Source organism: Paroedura picta, chromosome 6, assembly GCF_049243985.1.
Source record: "Paroedura picta isolate Pp20150507F chromosome 6, Ppicta_v3.0, whole genome shotgun sequence".
Taxonomy (NCBI): Eukaryota; Metazoa; Chordata; class Lepidosauria; order Squamata; family Gekkonidae; genus Paroedura; species Paroedura picta.
The window spans coordinates 24038866-24053217 of NC_135374.1; the positions used below are offsets into that span (position 1 = coordinate 24038866).

Here is a 14352-nt window from a genome sequence, read left to right on the forward strand (position 1 = left end):
TGGTCCAAGCAGGCAGTACGAAGCTTCAAGGGATGTAAAGTGTAAAGTAGCTTCATGTGTTCACATATGTTCATTAAAACATACTGCTCCATGATACTGAATGCAAAACTGATAGCTCATTTTTATTGTAGGCGGAATTAGGTCATCTTCATTATAAACGAAAGATGCCCACACAAATGGTGATTAAATTTGACCATTTAGATTTTTCATCTTCTGCGGCATCGTACAACAGAACTTAGTTCCTCTTTCTCTCTGTTTGTTTTTGCTTTCTAGCTGTCAGTTAAATGTTAACTTTCAAAATACTTAACTATAAGTCTTCACTGATGGACCCTCTTCTTAAAGCATCTTTCAGAAGCCTTGTTTTGAAGCATCTTGTTAAACATTGTTTGCTGTAGGTATTTGCTGACTGACCAAAACAGGCTTCGAAGTGTAAATGATATCATGCCTATGATTGGTGCACGATTCTACACACAGTTGGATGCTGCCCAGATGAGAAATGATGTAATAGAAGAAGACCTTGCGAAGGTAAATTATGGTCGCACACAGTGTGCACTGCAGTTAGCTGTGCTTATTGCCATCTTTAGTATGTACCCTGTTCAATTACTACACCTACTGCTTTTCACAAGGAGCGTTTTCACCCACAAGAATTAAAATGACATGTATACTCTATGCAACAGAGTTAAATGAAAGTAAAAAAACGCTTTTTAAAAATCCCAAAATATCAGTAGACACTAACAGGGAAATAGCAAATAACCAGAAAAAAGAGCATCAACAGTATAAAGGGTTATGTGATGTCCTCTGGACACTATTTGCCGTCAAGTAATCTTTACATTCCAAGTGTGTGGTGCAAAAATTCATCTTTGGAGGCATGATTGAAAGTTGTGACATATTCTGGAAAAGGAGGACAAACCACCTAGCGAAACTAGAGGAAACAGGGAATACATCCTGTAAAGCTTGAATCAGACACTCATGGGGAACAAGGGGTTATGGGTTAATATATATATGCCAGGTAACTCAAACTAATTTCTCTGCCCTGCCTCTTATCCAGAGGAATCCTTAGTGGCCAACCCCACCTTCCCATGCCATAACAAAAGCCCCCATATTGGGCAGAACTCTTCGTATTTCATGCCACTTTAACTCTTTTATTGATTGCTGTATCCTACCAGCGTGAACCACCCCAAGCCTGTTCGCAGCAGGAGGTGATGCGTTGAATAATATAATTTGATAGAGCATTCTTGATAATCAGTTGCCAAATGACAAAGCTTTTGCTGTACATTAGTCTTTTTAAAATATCCCTTGACTCCTTACTAGTATTGGTTGAAAATTCTCAGTAAGAACAGTGTGACTACTGGATTTGTTCTTTGTGAGATGGAAATGTTGGTTGTAGAAAGACTCTTGATTCTCTAACAAAGAAAAACAGCATACGAGAAGAAGTTTCCTGGCTTGAGGGATCATACAGCTCAATGTGTTGAAGAATTTTCAGTGTCTATGGAATGTAGTCTGATCATACTGTTCTCTAGATCCTTCAGTTTCATTGCTACTATACTCCTCTGTGTTATATTTTTTTACTTGCACTGTTGTGCAAAATTTGTAATTTTTTCCAAAAATTTTTGTCTTCCAGGAAGTTCAGAACGGAAGACTATTCCGGCTTCTTGCGAAATTGGGAACCATCAATGAGAGGCCAGAGTAAGGAGAGAGCTGAGCGGTCTCTGTTTCACCGTGCTGTGGGAAAGGGCCCTGCAGGGAGTCAGTCTTCGTGTGTCTTACAGTGGACTTGGAAAGACTAGAATGTGGAAGATGAACTGGGCTGCTTTGGTCGGTTTTGTAGCATTCAAGCCAGGGCATCCTCCCTTGTGTATAAACGGAGCCATAGCACTTTATGGCATAGTAAACTCCTGACATGAGGCTTGTTGGGATGCAGGCAATTAACTGGTTCAAGATGACATGTCACATAGTCTTTGCAAGACTTAAAGCTTGATTTTTGAAATTCCAAACTACTAAGTGCCTCCTTGGAAGAGTATTCCTCTCTTATCAGCAGAAAATATCTTCCAAGTGCTACACTGCCTCTTGTGAAGGGTGAAAATAATAATAATAATATTCAGTTTAGTCCTTCCATATAATTCTGTTGACTGCTTGGTTTTAGACTTTAGGGGCCAGTTGTTTAATGTACATGTACTTTTTGATTAATGTCCCTTCCTTCCCCCTGGAATTATATGCTTACCATATCATTCTGTTGGCATTCTTCTGATGGAAGAGCCCTTCTGCTGATGCATGTAAGAAGTTCCTATAAAGCCAATCTTAAAGTAACCCCTGGCCTAAAGTGTATTATGATGTGCTTTTAATGAAAGAGATGAAAACTCTGTTTTGTGACAGATTTCAGAAGGACCCAGCATGGTCAGAAACTGGGGACAGGTATCTCCTGAAGCTCTTTAGGGATCATCTTTTCCATCAAGTGACAGAAGCGGGTACTCCCTGGATAGACCTCAGTCACATTATCTCTTGTCTTAACAAGGTAAATAAGAGCCAGTTCTACTTGTACATGAATTCTGTGGCTTGTCTTCTTTCTTCACTTAATAATTTATTTTCTTCAAAGGAATGTGATTCTTAAATTAATCTTTGGATGGGGGACAGCTAAGAGGCCTTTGAATTTGTATAGGCGTTTTTCCATCTTCGCCAGGTGAGGCTGTTAGCACCCTATCTGTCCTCCGAGCATCTGGCCATGGTGATCCACGCAACGGTCACCTCCAGGATTGACTTCTGTAACTCGCTCTATGCTGGCCTACCCTTGTCTCTGACCTGGACATTGCAATTGCGGTTGCTAGGGTCCTCACAGGAACATCTTAGAAGACCCACATCCAGCCTGTGCTGAGGCAGCTGCATTGGTTGCCAGTTGCGGTCTGGATCAGGTTCAAGGTTTTGATATTAACCTTTAAGGCCTTATGCTGTCTGGGACCCACATATCTGCGAGATCGCCTGTTGTCCTATGCCCCCCACAGGGCTCCAACTTATTGGTCATTCCTGGCCCCAGGAAGGCTCACCTGGCCTCAACTATGGCCAGGGCCTTCTTGGTCCTGGCCCCTACCTGGTGGAGTGAGCTCCCAGAGGAACTGTGGGCCCTGCGGGAGCTTCCAGCTTTCTGCAGGGCTCTGAAAACAGAGCTCTTCCACCAGGTTTATGGTTGAGGCCAGGGTGAAGAGAAGATCTATGGGCCTCCCCAAAGGCGAAATTCCCCACCATATGTCATCGGTGGGGGTCATCCTCTCCCTGATTCCCCAGTGAGTCAGGTATGCTGGTTGCTGTCAGTTGTTGAGCAGTTTTTAATTGTTGGTTTTAAGGGAAATTGGAATATATTTTATCCTGTAACCCGCCACTATGCGGCTTTGCCGAGAGTGGCGGGAAATAAATATAAATATAATAATACAATAATATATAGTGGCCGCAGTGCCACTGGATCCCATATGGATTGGTGGTGCGAATAGGTGCTGGCGATTGCATCAAAAGCCCCTGAAATCCGTGTGAGAAGTTTTGCTGGTCTTGTCTAGTTTAAAAGCATTATCTGATTATTGGTGGTTCTCTCTGTATCCAGGAGTCTTTTACATAGTGGTGTCCACAGCCATAGAGAACTTGGTTTTAGACTTAGGGGCAAAGAGTTTAATGTAACCCCCCCCCCCCCTCATGCTGAGACATTCTGATTTGTTCCCCTCACCCAAGCCAAACAATCTCTTCACACTCCATGGTGGTACCATGTGCATCTCAACTGGGGTTTCTTTTCTCTTTCCTATTATCGTTGGACAGGCTCACCTCGTAGTGTGTTTTTTTTTAAGCCATTAGTAAAGTTTCCTTAACAATTTGGTGGATTGCTCCAAGGAGGTGTGGGAGCTGAGTTGAGGATTTCCCATCCATCTGGAAAATAATACTTACTGGGAATGAGTGGAAGAGCTCTTTTTCGTGCAAAAAAATTTGTACAGACATTATTATTATGATTGATTATTATGTCGGGCCTTGGCTACCAATAAAAGCTTCTGTGCACTTTTTGATTTCAGCTAGATGCTGGTGTGCCAGAAAAAATAAGCCTCATTTCCAGAGACGAGAAGAGCGTGCTTGTGGTAACGTATAGTGACCTGAAACGCTGCTTTGAAAACACTTTTCAAGAACTGATTGCAGCCGCTAACGGGCAGTTGTAGTATTTGCTGAAAGCATGCCGGACATTGCTGAGGAACGTAACCAATAGCAAATTGCACTACAGCTGAATCGTCATCTCATTTCACATTTCGGGAAACAAACAGCAGGAGATGTTGCACTTCAGTCAGGTACACTGTTACTTGAAGGGAAGAATGTTTTTTGCTTACCTTTGAACTCTGGCTGCCATTGGAGGCTTTATCTGTGAAGAATTTATTTTAAAATAAGGAACACATCAGGGCATGATGTTCCTGCTTTTATTTTTTTCCCACTCGTATATGCACTAATTTTAATTTTTTAAAAGACTTTCTGAACTCTGATGTTTTGCCACATTGGATATTTACTAAGGGAATCTCTTTACAAGGACACTTCTAGGATAACCTTTTTTTGTTTCTTTGCCACTGAGTATACCGCAGGATTTATTCATTTTGACATTATTTGCACCCCAGAAATACTATAAAGGACCAGGTGAATAATTTTATAGAAATTGTGTTCTGTAAATTACAGTGTCGCTTGTAACCTCTGTACGTGTGTCATATGCCACCCCCCACTGTTGGTTTACCAATTAAACCGGAAGATACATACTTTTTAAAAAAATCAAGTGAAGTATAGAATCGTCACATGTAAAATCCCCTTTTATCTGGTTAAAGCTTTGCCTAAGCAACATAGCACCATTTTGAAACAAAGAAGCATCTGTAACTTCCAGGAGCAGATCCAAATTGCTCTGAACACGACCAGCGCCTTTTAAATAAAATACCTGTTTGTATATTTTCCTGCTAGTCAGATGCATTTACATTTATGCAATTTTTAACAGAGTTTTTTTTAAAAAAAGAATTTGTGCTACAGGCCTGATGTTTCAGGAGTGTATTCCTTTAAGTTACTTACCGTAATTTTTTTTTGTATAAAGTTCTGTTCTTTGAACCACAGCTTTATTATGGTACTCTACACTGGATACAGATACAAAGACACTGTTCAGAAGATTAACTACACACAGCAGTTGTCTGGCATCGAGAGCTTTTGAAGTTTTATGGCCTGATTCTGGAAGAATGGTGGTCTGCTGTGCCTTTTGCAGTTGCTGCTTAGCCCAAAGTAAAATTACTTCTCATAATAACTCAGCACATGAATAATCAGTCTTCAAGTCTGGACTTTTTTCTTCCCCCCTCCTCAATTAACTTTCTGATACTGGACCTGCCGTTGACTCCAAGTTTGGGTATTCAAGGGAATTTGTAGAACAACTACACTTTGATACTGAAGACTGCCAAATATGTAAGATCCCCCCCCCTTTCTTAATGCAGTAGTGAAGACTGTATGTATCTACATCCTTCCCCCCCGTCCCCAGCACTGAATGTGTTAAGAGCACTGGGTGCTCACCTTGAAGGAAATGTGGAAATTCTTTCCAAAAGGTCAGGACCGACTTCAAAAGCACTTGCAACTGGTGTTACTGGTTTTCATTTTATTAATTCTCAATATTTGTAATTTCATAGAAATTTTTAATAATTCTGTCCAGTTTTATAAGCTTTAAGATGACAGTCCTCCTTGAGATTTGCATTGTGGAAACTCTTCATAGCAAAAATCATTGAAAAGCTAGGGAAACCCTTGAACAGTCTACGGAAATGCATTACATCCAGTGATCGGCAGCATCAGCTGATGAGCTTAAATGAAATAAATTACCATATAATCTGAACAGATTTTTAAAAGGATCATAACGTTTAATATCCAGAGGACAACAGTTGCCATAATACCATTCTTTTTTAACGTCCAGAGGAACAGGGACTTTGAAAATATGAACATGGCAAAACCAGTCTTTTATCATTAGCTCATGTATTTGAGGAAGAGCAGCTGTCTTTTATATGTTTTTTGGGAAAAAATCATATTGTAATTCTTTTTGTACAAAAAAAGTAGTACTTGTATTCTAGAAGAAATATTGAATGCTTAATTTATAAGCGGGCTGAGGCTTTTTTCTTTTTCCCACTTTCTGTTTTTATGAAATGGGATCATCTCTTCAGTTGTGGGAATTGGGAACCTCTTGACAGATTATTTTGTGGACCAATATTTTGGGACAAACAAAGGCAAAAGGGGTAATGCAGGACTTTGATCTCATCCTCACCAGACCAGCAAAAGTTGCTTCTGAAATTTGCTTCTTGAAAGGCAAGTTGCATTTTGCTAACTTGTGTCATTATGTTAAATGTCCATTGCTTTGGCCCCAGTAATCTCAGGACTTGGTTTGAAGTGTGTTTGGGGGGGGGGGGGGAAGGGAGAGCAAAGAGCCAATAAGTTTCCATAAGTAAATGCCATCCAGGAAATATTTGCTGTTGGGTAATGCATAGAACAGTGTGGAGTTTTATTTGTTTTATTTGGTCCATGTATTACATTTTTTTTGCTTTGGTGTTTTTTTGGGGAGAGCCCTTCTACTCCAGCATCATTCCATTTAAAGGCTGTCCAAAAACTAGCAAGTTCCATTCATAGGAAGAGTTGTGTATGTAATCCCTAAAATACAGAAGCAATTAATCAGGTCTCCCAGAGTGTAGTCTTTACATATAGGGAAACTATTCTGACTTTCCTAGTTTTACTGTTGAAAGCACAGAAAGGACAACCTTTCCCCCTAAATCATGTGATGCTAGAAATTTGTTTTTCTACCTGTTTTTTTCCCCCCTTTGTCCCCCCCCCTTTTTTTTTTAAGTTTGCTTGTTTGGGTTTTGTTTTGTGTGGTTGCTACACTGTAAATACTTTGGGGTACTTTTTTTGTTTTTTTGCCTTTGTTCTGGTAAAATTTTAGATGTCAACAGCTTCCCCTAAAAAGCACCAGTATGTTACATTCTGATGTCACAATTCCACTGTATTACCTTTTAATCCTGTTTTTTTTTTCATTCTTTTCATGTGTACAGCAGTATTTTTAATAAAGAATACCATAAAATTTTTTGAGCATGTGAAATATTGTACAAGGGCGGTGTATTCCACTTCTTCATAGTTGACTGAAATTGCATTTCATTATGCTCCCACCCCCACCCCCCCAGCTGCTCGTGGATTGACTTCAAGATTTGGAGCAGTTTGACTCAAAAGTAGGACTGAATCTACTGAAAGTTGTACAGCCCATGTGATTTTGTAGATGGAAGAGAACAGAATTGTATGTTTAATGCTTGCGTATGAAGTGGAAGAGTCATTCTACAAATTAGCGTAATATGTTGGGCCAGCTGCTTAGCAAACTATACATAAATTATAGGCCCATTCTTATGTGATTTATCTATTAACTACAGAGTTTAGCATGGTGAAGGCCTCTGTACCTCTCACATTGTGAGAAGTCACACAATTTTGTGCTCTGTATATATGAATATCAATATTGTGTGCTGTCAAGTCTCAGCCAACTCCTCGTGACCCCAGGTCCATGGGGTTTTCAAGGTAAGAGGGAATTTATTTTTATATTTATACCCCGCCTCTCCTGGCAACTGCCAGCCTGAGGCGGCTCACAATAAAACAATAAAAACAATATCAACAATAAAACATCCCCAGCCCCAGTTAAATAACCCAATATTAAAACAACAGCAACAACAGCTCCGCCGCTCCAGCCACAGTTGCCTACCATATTTCTCATGTGGTGAGATCTGCCATAGCAACCAACCATTGCCTTTGTTCCTGGAATTGGCGGTCATCAGCAGACTATAGAGATCAGCTCCTCAGGGGAAAATTGCTGTTTTGGAGGGAGGGACTCCGCAATGACAACTCATATCTAGGCTCCCGGAGATTAAAGGACTTGCTTGAGAGGGGGGAATGCTGTGGCACTGAGCTCCAGAGAAGTTGCAGGATACCGCTCTCCAGTTGGGACATGGGGATTTGCTGGTGTGGCAGGTGATTTCCAGGCAACAGAGATCAGTCCCCCTAGAGAAAAGGGCTACTTGGAAGGTGGGACATCCTGGCTTTGGCTCCCATGGAGGGGCAAGGATGCCAGGCGCCAGATGGGAAAGTAATTGCTAACAACAACATCCAATAATTCATAAACCTGTCAGTTTCTTCCTTCAATGAAAATATTTAATTGATAGCAAAATTTGTTTGATGAACTGAAAACCTTTCAGTCTGTACTTTCTTCAGTTCAGTTCAATATCAAAGTAAATTAAAAACAGTTGTATGTTATGATAAAACATGAAAACATTGGTTGGCAAAGAAACTACAAAGGGTGTCTCAGTTACTGCCTCTGAAAGCTTTTCTCAACTTTTTTACCATTGAGAAAGCCCTGAAATATTCTTTAGGCTTTGAGAAACCCTAGAAGTGGGATGTCCAGGTCCCAGCTGGAGGCTGCCATTTTCCACTGGAGAACCCTCCCCAGAATGAAAGCTCCTCTCTAGACTGCAGAGATCAGTTCCCCTGGAGGGAAGAGCTGTTTGGGAGATGAGTGCTGTATAGAAGTGGACCCCAACCTTTTTATCACCGGGGACCAGGCATCGCTTGACAATTTTACTGAGGCCCGGGGGGTGGGTAGTCTTTTGCCAAGGGATGTTGCTGCCGCCACCTGAGCCCCTGCTCTGCTTGCTTTCCCACCGGCGCCCCTGAATTCCTACCACCCACTGGGGGCACTGCCAGCAGCAGCAGTGCCACAGCAAAGGGGAGCCCTAGCTATTTGCAGCCACCGGAGAGCACCAAAGGTGAGCTGGTGGCAGAGTGGCAGGGCAGCCCTCGAGGCAGCAGCCAGGGAGGACGAGGAGGAGCCGCGGCCCGGTACCGACTGATCCACGGACCGGTACCGGTCTCTGGACTGAGAGTTGGGGACAGCTGCTCTATAGCACTCCCTTTTGCCTTCTCCATGGTTTTGTGAAAACCCGGACAGCTGTGTTTTGGACCAATTACAGTTTCCAGATCAGGGACAAAGGCCAGGCCCACATAGAGTGAGTTGCAGAAATCTAGGAGGTGGCTCAAGTGGAACACTCTTGCTAGGTATTCTGGGGGAAAGTAGGTGCTAGGATCTTTGTTTGGCATAGAGGGTAAAATGTCAGCTGTCCTCTTGTAACTCATCTTGAACAGCCGAAGGGGGGGGGATGGGGTGTCAAGAGGAAAACTGGTCAACCTCACTGGATTTGGCAACCTATCCAGTCAGAAAAAGTCTGAAGCCATCAAACATATTCCCCAATTTAAAGTGATGGAAACCTCCCTGAGCCAGCCTGACAGCGGAGGAGGGGCAGTGTATAAATCTCAATATAAATAAACAACTAGGACTTCCGGATCAGCATGCCTCTTTGCTGGACAGGGGAATGGGGACTTCCTGGGCTTGTACATGGGCTTCCCAAAGCTTAGTTTATACCCACAGCCTTCATGATTCCTACTGAGAAGAAACTTAAGCCTTCTTTCTGCTTCTGCAGTCCAAAACTTTGATATGACTCTGTTTGGGGCATGAAAAGAGGAACAGATGAAAGATGCTCCTGTGCTACCAAGCAATTGATCTCTCCGTGATGGCAATCTTTTAGGTGGTTTGACAAATACTTTCCTCATATTGTGTTAAAACTTCCATCTTCTGTTACTATATGCTTTGTTTCCCCCCATTGTTCAAGAAGGATGTCAGCTTCTAAGGCATGGACACAGTATCTGGCGGATGCATACATCTCATTCTCTGAATAGCTTGTGGCTTGGTGACTGCATCTGAATGTGTGAATTGCCTGCTGTTTGAGGGGTATCTGAAGGGTATGATGATTGATTAGCAGCAGGGGTGGTTTTCCTGTATGCAGGCCATCATTTGAACATTATTCAGGGAACAGTATCATGTTAGAGGCTCAACAGATGAGGAAGAATCTCTTGCCAGCCCCTTTAGTAGCTCATCATGAATTCATGATCCTTGATGGTGATGATTTTTCTCACAACGTATTGTGGCCACATGGTCCTTTAAGGAAATCTGTGCCATTTTTGTTCCTTAAACTCAGTCTGGTTTATTCCTCCAAGACATTTCTTTTGTCACGAGAATGAGTCACCCAGACAAAACAATGCAGCCTCAAGTGAAGCGTTAAAGAGAACTTTATTGGAAGACTGTCAAAAACCCATGTTCAAATAGCTCAAAAAGTTAAGGCATAGGTGACAAGATTTATTTGCATCCTGTTATCTATAGGACAAGAATTCAACATTCCAGTTTTTTAAAGAAGTCCCTTAAATGCATTATTACGTGTAAATATAAATACTTTTTTAAAAATATATATATACATATACAGTTGCTAATGCCCAGCTTAAAGAAGCGCATGTCTCTTCATAGTTTTTGGTGGGCAAACTGTATTGGGAGAACAGTGCTTCCCTGTTTGCATAGAAAGACCAAAGACTGCAGGCCTACAATTGCTCCAAGGGAGATCAGGCTCAAATACTCTGGTCACTGCACCAACAGAGTTCTCTTGGCCCTGAGTGAGTTGTGCCCAAGTCCCACTAACTAATCCCACTGTTTCCCATGGGAGTTCATAAAGACTGACTGTGGTTGGGATGGGGTGGCTGTACTTAGCTGCCTGACTCGATTGGACATCTCAGGGACTTTACCCTTAAACAGAAGGTTTGGCTCACTAATACACATTTAGTGAAAGCTTGCACTTAACCTAAATGAACCTAGCAGCATTTCTAAGAGCAGCAGAATAATTGATGCAGCAGCTATTTTAGCCAAAGCTTCACTGGCCTCCCTGTTCTTTTTATGGCTGCCCACTGCTTGTAGGAGAACTGTCCTGTCTCCGTGAGATGTTATTTACCAAGTGATGTCATTTATCTCCATGCCATGAAAAGCCTCAGCTGCCCATTTCCATGCATTTAAGCCTGTGCAAAAGATATACACGGGCTTATCTAGGCTTGTGGACAACACTACATTGCATTTATGTGGTTTACCATAAATTAGCACTTTCTGCTATGAAATCTTTGACAACTAGAATACAAAACTTAAGAATACTTTAAAAAAAACCCTCTGCCATGGAAATCCTAATTCTGTAGCCTGTATGGTTTAAGCATATTGATCTTTAGTTAAGTGTGTCACTCCTTTCCAGTTGAAATCTTCATTTTGGCTTTGAATCTTGACAATTTTATGTAGCCTGCAAACTTTCAAGCTATATTTGCAGCCTGCAGGGGCAAGAAACTTAGCTTAAAAGAGGGGAGGAATGACCATTGCAATTCCCTGGCAGCAGATAATCCTTGGGTTAAGTCTGTTTCCTGAATTTAACAGTCACTTTCTCTCCCCTGGGAACTGTAGCTCTTCACTGGCTAGCAGAATATCCAGCCGTTTTGGTGACCTATTATTTCCAGAATCTTCGCAGGTGACAAAAGTGGTGTGAGACCAGTATCTTTTGAGGCCATACTGTCCGTGCCTAGCAGCTTCATCTTTGCAATCCTCTCTGATTGCTACCTGAATACCTTTTGCCGGTTTTTGTAGCATTTCAAGCTGTGCACTTGCAAAGCTGAAAGTGACTCCAAGACATACAGAGATACAGGAGAGATGGCTGCTGGGAAATGTCAGACATCTCCAGTTATTTCCTCTGCCCTGAATAGTCTGCTTTTAGGGGGTTTCTTTTCCAAATCATTTGTAGGATATAAGATAATAGGTACATATGAATGCTCATGTAGATTGAGGGTGGGGAGCAAGGAGGAGAAATCTCTTGGGAATGGAACTGATTAGAGTGGAAGTTACTTGTCCTCTGATCTAGTAAATTCCCCTAAGGTCATTTGGGAGCAAGGGAAGAAGCAACAATTAGGAATTCAGGGAAACAGCAGGCAAGCAGCTTCTGCTGCACTAAGCACCCCCTTTCCTAGTGCATTTGAACAAGGATTGGGCCATTGAGACTGCATGAGCATTATGGCCAGAGCAAGGAGAGGTGCATGAGAGTCATTCTGTTGCTTGTTTAATACTGGTGATTGGCACAGCAATAAAGACCTATTTAAATGATGGAGATGAAGAGAAGTCAGGAGCAGTCTTCAGTTTCCAGTGCTTATTAAAACCCTGCTGAACAGGTGGGGTGGACTACAGGACCACAGAATTATAGCTGGGAGGAGGGAACGCTTGGTGTATCTTCTTCTCCCACATCGTATTGCCACAAGGAAATGACCGAGTCACGTCACTGATGTGGCCACAGCTGAAACTGTATAAGTTTTCCTTAGTTCTGTCTGTAAACACAGAGTCCTTGCTTCTGCTGACAGAACAGAGGCTGTAAATGAAAACAAATTCCTTTTAGGTACCTGATAAATGTGTCATTAGATTAACAATGAACAATAACACAAAACAAATTTAGAAGTCCAAATCTCCCAGGAAGAGGTATTTCTGTGCGGTGTTTGTGCTGGAGCAGAGCAGTGGGGTGAGAAAGTCATGCTTGCTGATGTAAATTATATGGAACTAGCAAAAAAAGCCATTTGCATTTAAGGATCAAATGGGTGTTAGGCTCCCCCACCGTCCTGGGCAGGCCAGTTGAGGCCTGGAGAGGCTATTTCGGGGTGGGGGAGAGCGCTGGTGAGGACTGCCTCCCATCCTGAAAAGGCCCACTGTGGTCTCTCCAGGCCTGGATGGGCCTGTCCGGAGCCAAGGGGAGTGCTGATGGGGACTCCCTCCTTCCCCCCCCCCCCACACACTGGCTAGGCCTGCTGGGGTCTGGATTGTAAGTTGCCGAGAATTACGTCTAATAAATTGATATATAAATAAAGTGGTCCCCTATGATCAGCCTCAACCTTTTTACCACTGAGAAACCCCTGAAACATTCTTCAGGCTTCAAGAAACCCCAGAAGTGATGTCCGCAAGCCCCACCTTCCCACCAAGCCCCTGGAACTCATATATCACGGGATATGTTTTCCCCAGGCCACTCCCAAAGCACAGAAAGTGACAGTGCAGAAATAATTACAGATGATGATTTGTGAACAGAACCATACCTACACTCAAGGCTGCCTACCAGTTTGCTCTTCTTCGCCAAAGGGAGCCTGCAGAAACAGGGTTTATTGCCCCCATAATGCACCTCAACACCAGAAATGGCCGGGGCAGGACTATGCCACTCCATCCATTCCGTTCCCCTGCCCCCCGCAGTTAAGTTAAAATGAGAATATTTACCTCTCTGGACGGCAATCACTACCATGTGTGATGAGCCCCAGCCAGCAAGGATTTGTATGGCTTGGGCCCCTCCCTTCCCACCCACCATTGGCGGGGGGGGGGTGTGGATCAACATGGTCATAAAGGTAAAGGTATCCCCTATGCAAGCACCAAGTCATGTCTGACCCTTGGGGTAATGCCCTCTGGCATTTTCATGGCAGACTCAATATGGGGTGGTTTGCCAGTGCCTTCCCCAGTCATTACCGTTTACCCCCCAGCAAGCTGGGTACCCATGTTACCAACCTTGGAAGGATGGAAGGCTGAGTCAACCTTGAGCCGGCTGCTGGGATCGAACTCCCAGCCTCATGGGCAGAGCTTCAGACTGCATGCCTGCTGTCTTACCACTCTGCGCCACAAGAGGCTCTAACATGGTCATATCACCCAATAATTTCTTTTTTTAAAATATAAAAAATTAACTCCCACACACGATTAAGAGATGGGGGGTGGAGGACAACATGAACTGCAGAAGGAAGGTGAGAACAGATGCTTACAACCCCTAGATAATTTTCTAACAAGCCATTGCAGCCCCATTTAGATATTTTGTAAATGAACAGTGTAGCCTAACTCACATACCCAAAGAGGGTTTGCTTTTGTTTGCTGCCTGTCCATGTGAAACGCTTGAGCCGTTCTAAAGGCAGCACTGGTCCACTGTCTCCTTGGCAATTCTGGAAGAGAAAAAGGTGTTAATCATGCAATTCCGTTTTTTTCGTGTGCAGGTTTCATATGTTAGGTGCAGTTCTGAGGAATATTTTTTCTTTTGACAAAATGCTGCAATTTAACAGGAAAGGAAACTGCCCCATAGGGCTGTTTTGTCTCAGGAGAACACACAAGAGTAAAAAAAAGTCTTCGTATCTAGGCTACTTATCTTGTCTCTGGTTCACTCTGGAGATCCCAGAAACCATTGGTCTTAGGAATTCAAAATTTATTAATAGTTGTGGCCTAGGATGTTAGGGGTACCATGATGTAGCACAGACATGCCTCTTCCCCCCCTTCAATTTGAACTCCTATGGGATGTTTTAATTTTGCTCCTGTCTGATTTGATCTTCTAGCCTGGAGGCACTCTGCTGCATGCTGCCCATCATGCTCCTTCCTTCCTTCCTTCCTTCCTT

The 14352-nt window shown here is 42.8% G+C and overlaps 2 protein-coding genes across 5 annotated transcripts in view; one reads left to right on the top strand and one right to left on the bottom strand.

Moving 5' to 3' along the window:
* PAN3 (poly(A) specific ribonuclease subunit PAN3) overlaps positions 1-7096 on the top strand; it is a 73270-nt gene extending 66174 nt beyond the window's left edge. For all 4 annotated transcript variants that reach the window (XM_077341796.1, XM_077341798.1, XM_077341797.1 and 1 more), the window contains 4 exons: positions 396-525; positions 1622-1686; positions 2374-2512; positions 4044-7096. In XM_077341796.1, the coding sequence (XP_077197911.1) occupies positions 396-525; positions 1622-1686; positions 2374-2512; positions 4044-4184 (475 nt within the window). In that variant the 3' untranslated portion in view covers positions 4185-7096. The remainder of the gene's footprint in view (positions 1-395; positions 526-1621; positions 1687-2373; positions 2513-4043) is intronic.
* A 3056-nt stretch (positions 7097-10152) lies between these two features.
* FLT1 (fms related receptor tyrosine kinase 1) overlaps positions 10153-14352 on the bottom strand; it is a 143486-nt gene continuing 139286 nt past the window's right edge. The window contains exons 29-30 of the mRNA XM_077341786.1: positions 13817-13908; positions 10153-12317 (exon numbers count right to left, since the gene is read on the bottom strand). Coding sequence (XP_077197901.1) covers positions 12134-12317; positions 13817-13908 — 276 coding nt within the window. The 3' untranslated portion in view covers positions 10153-12133. The remainder of the gene's footprint in view (positions 12318-13816; positions 13909-14352) is intronic.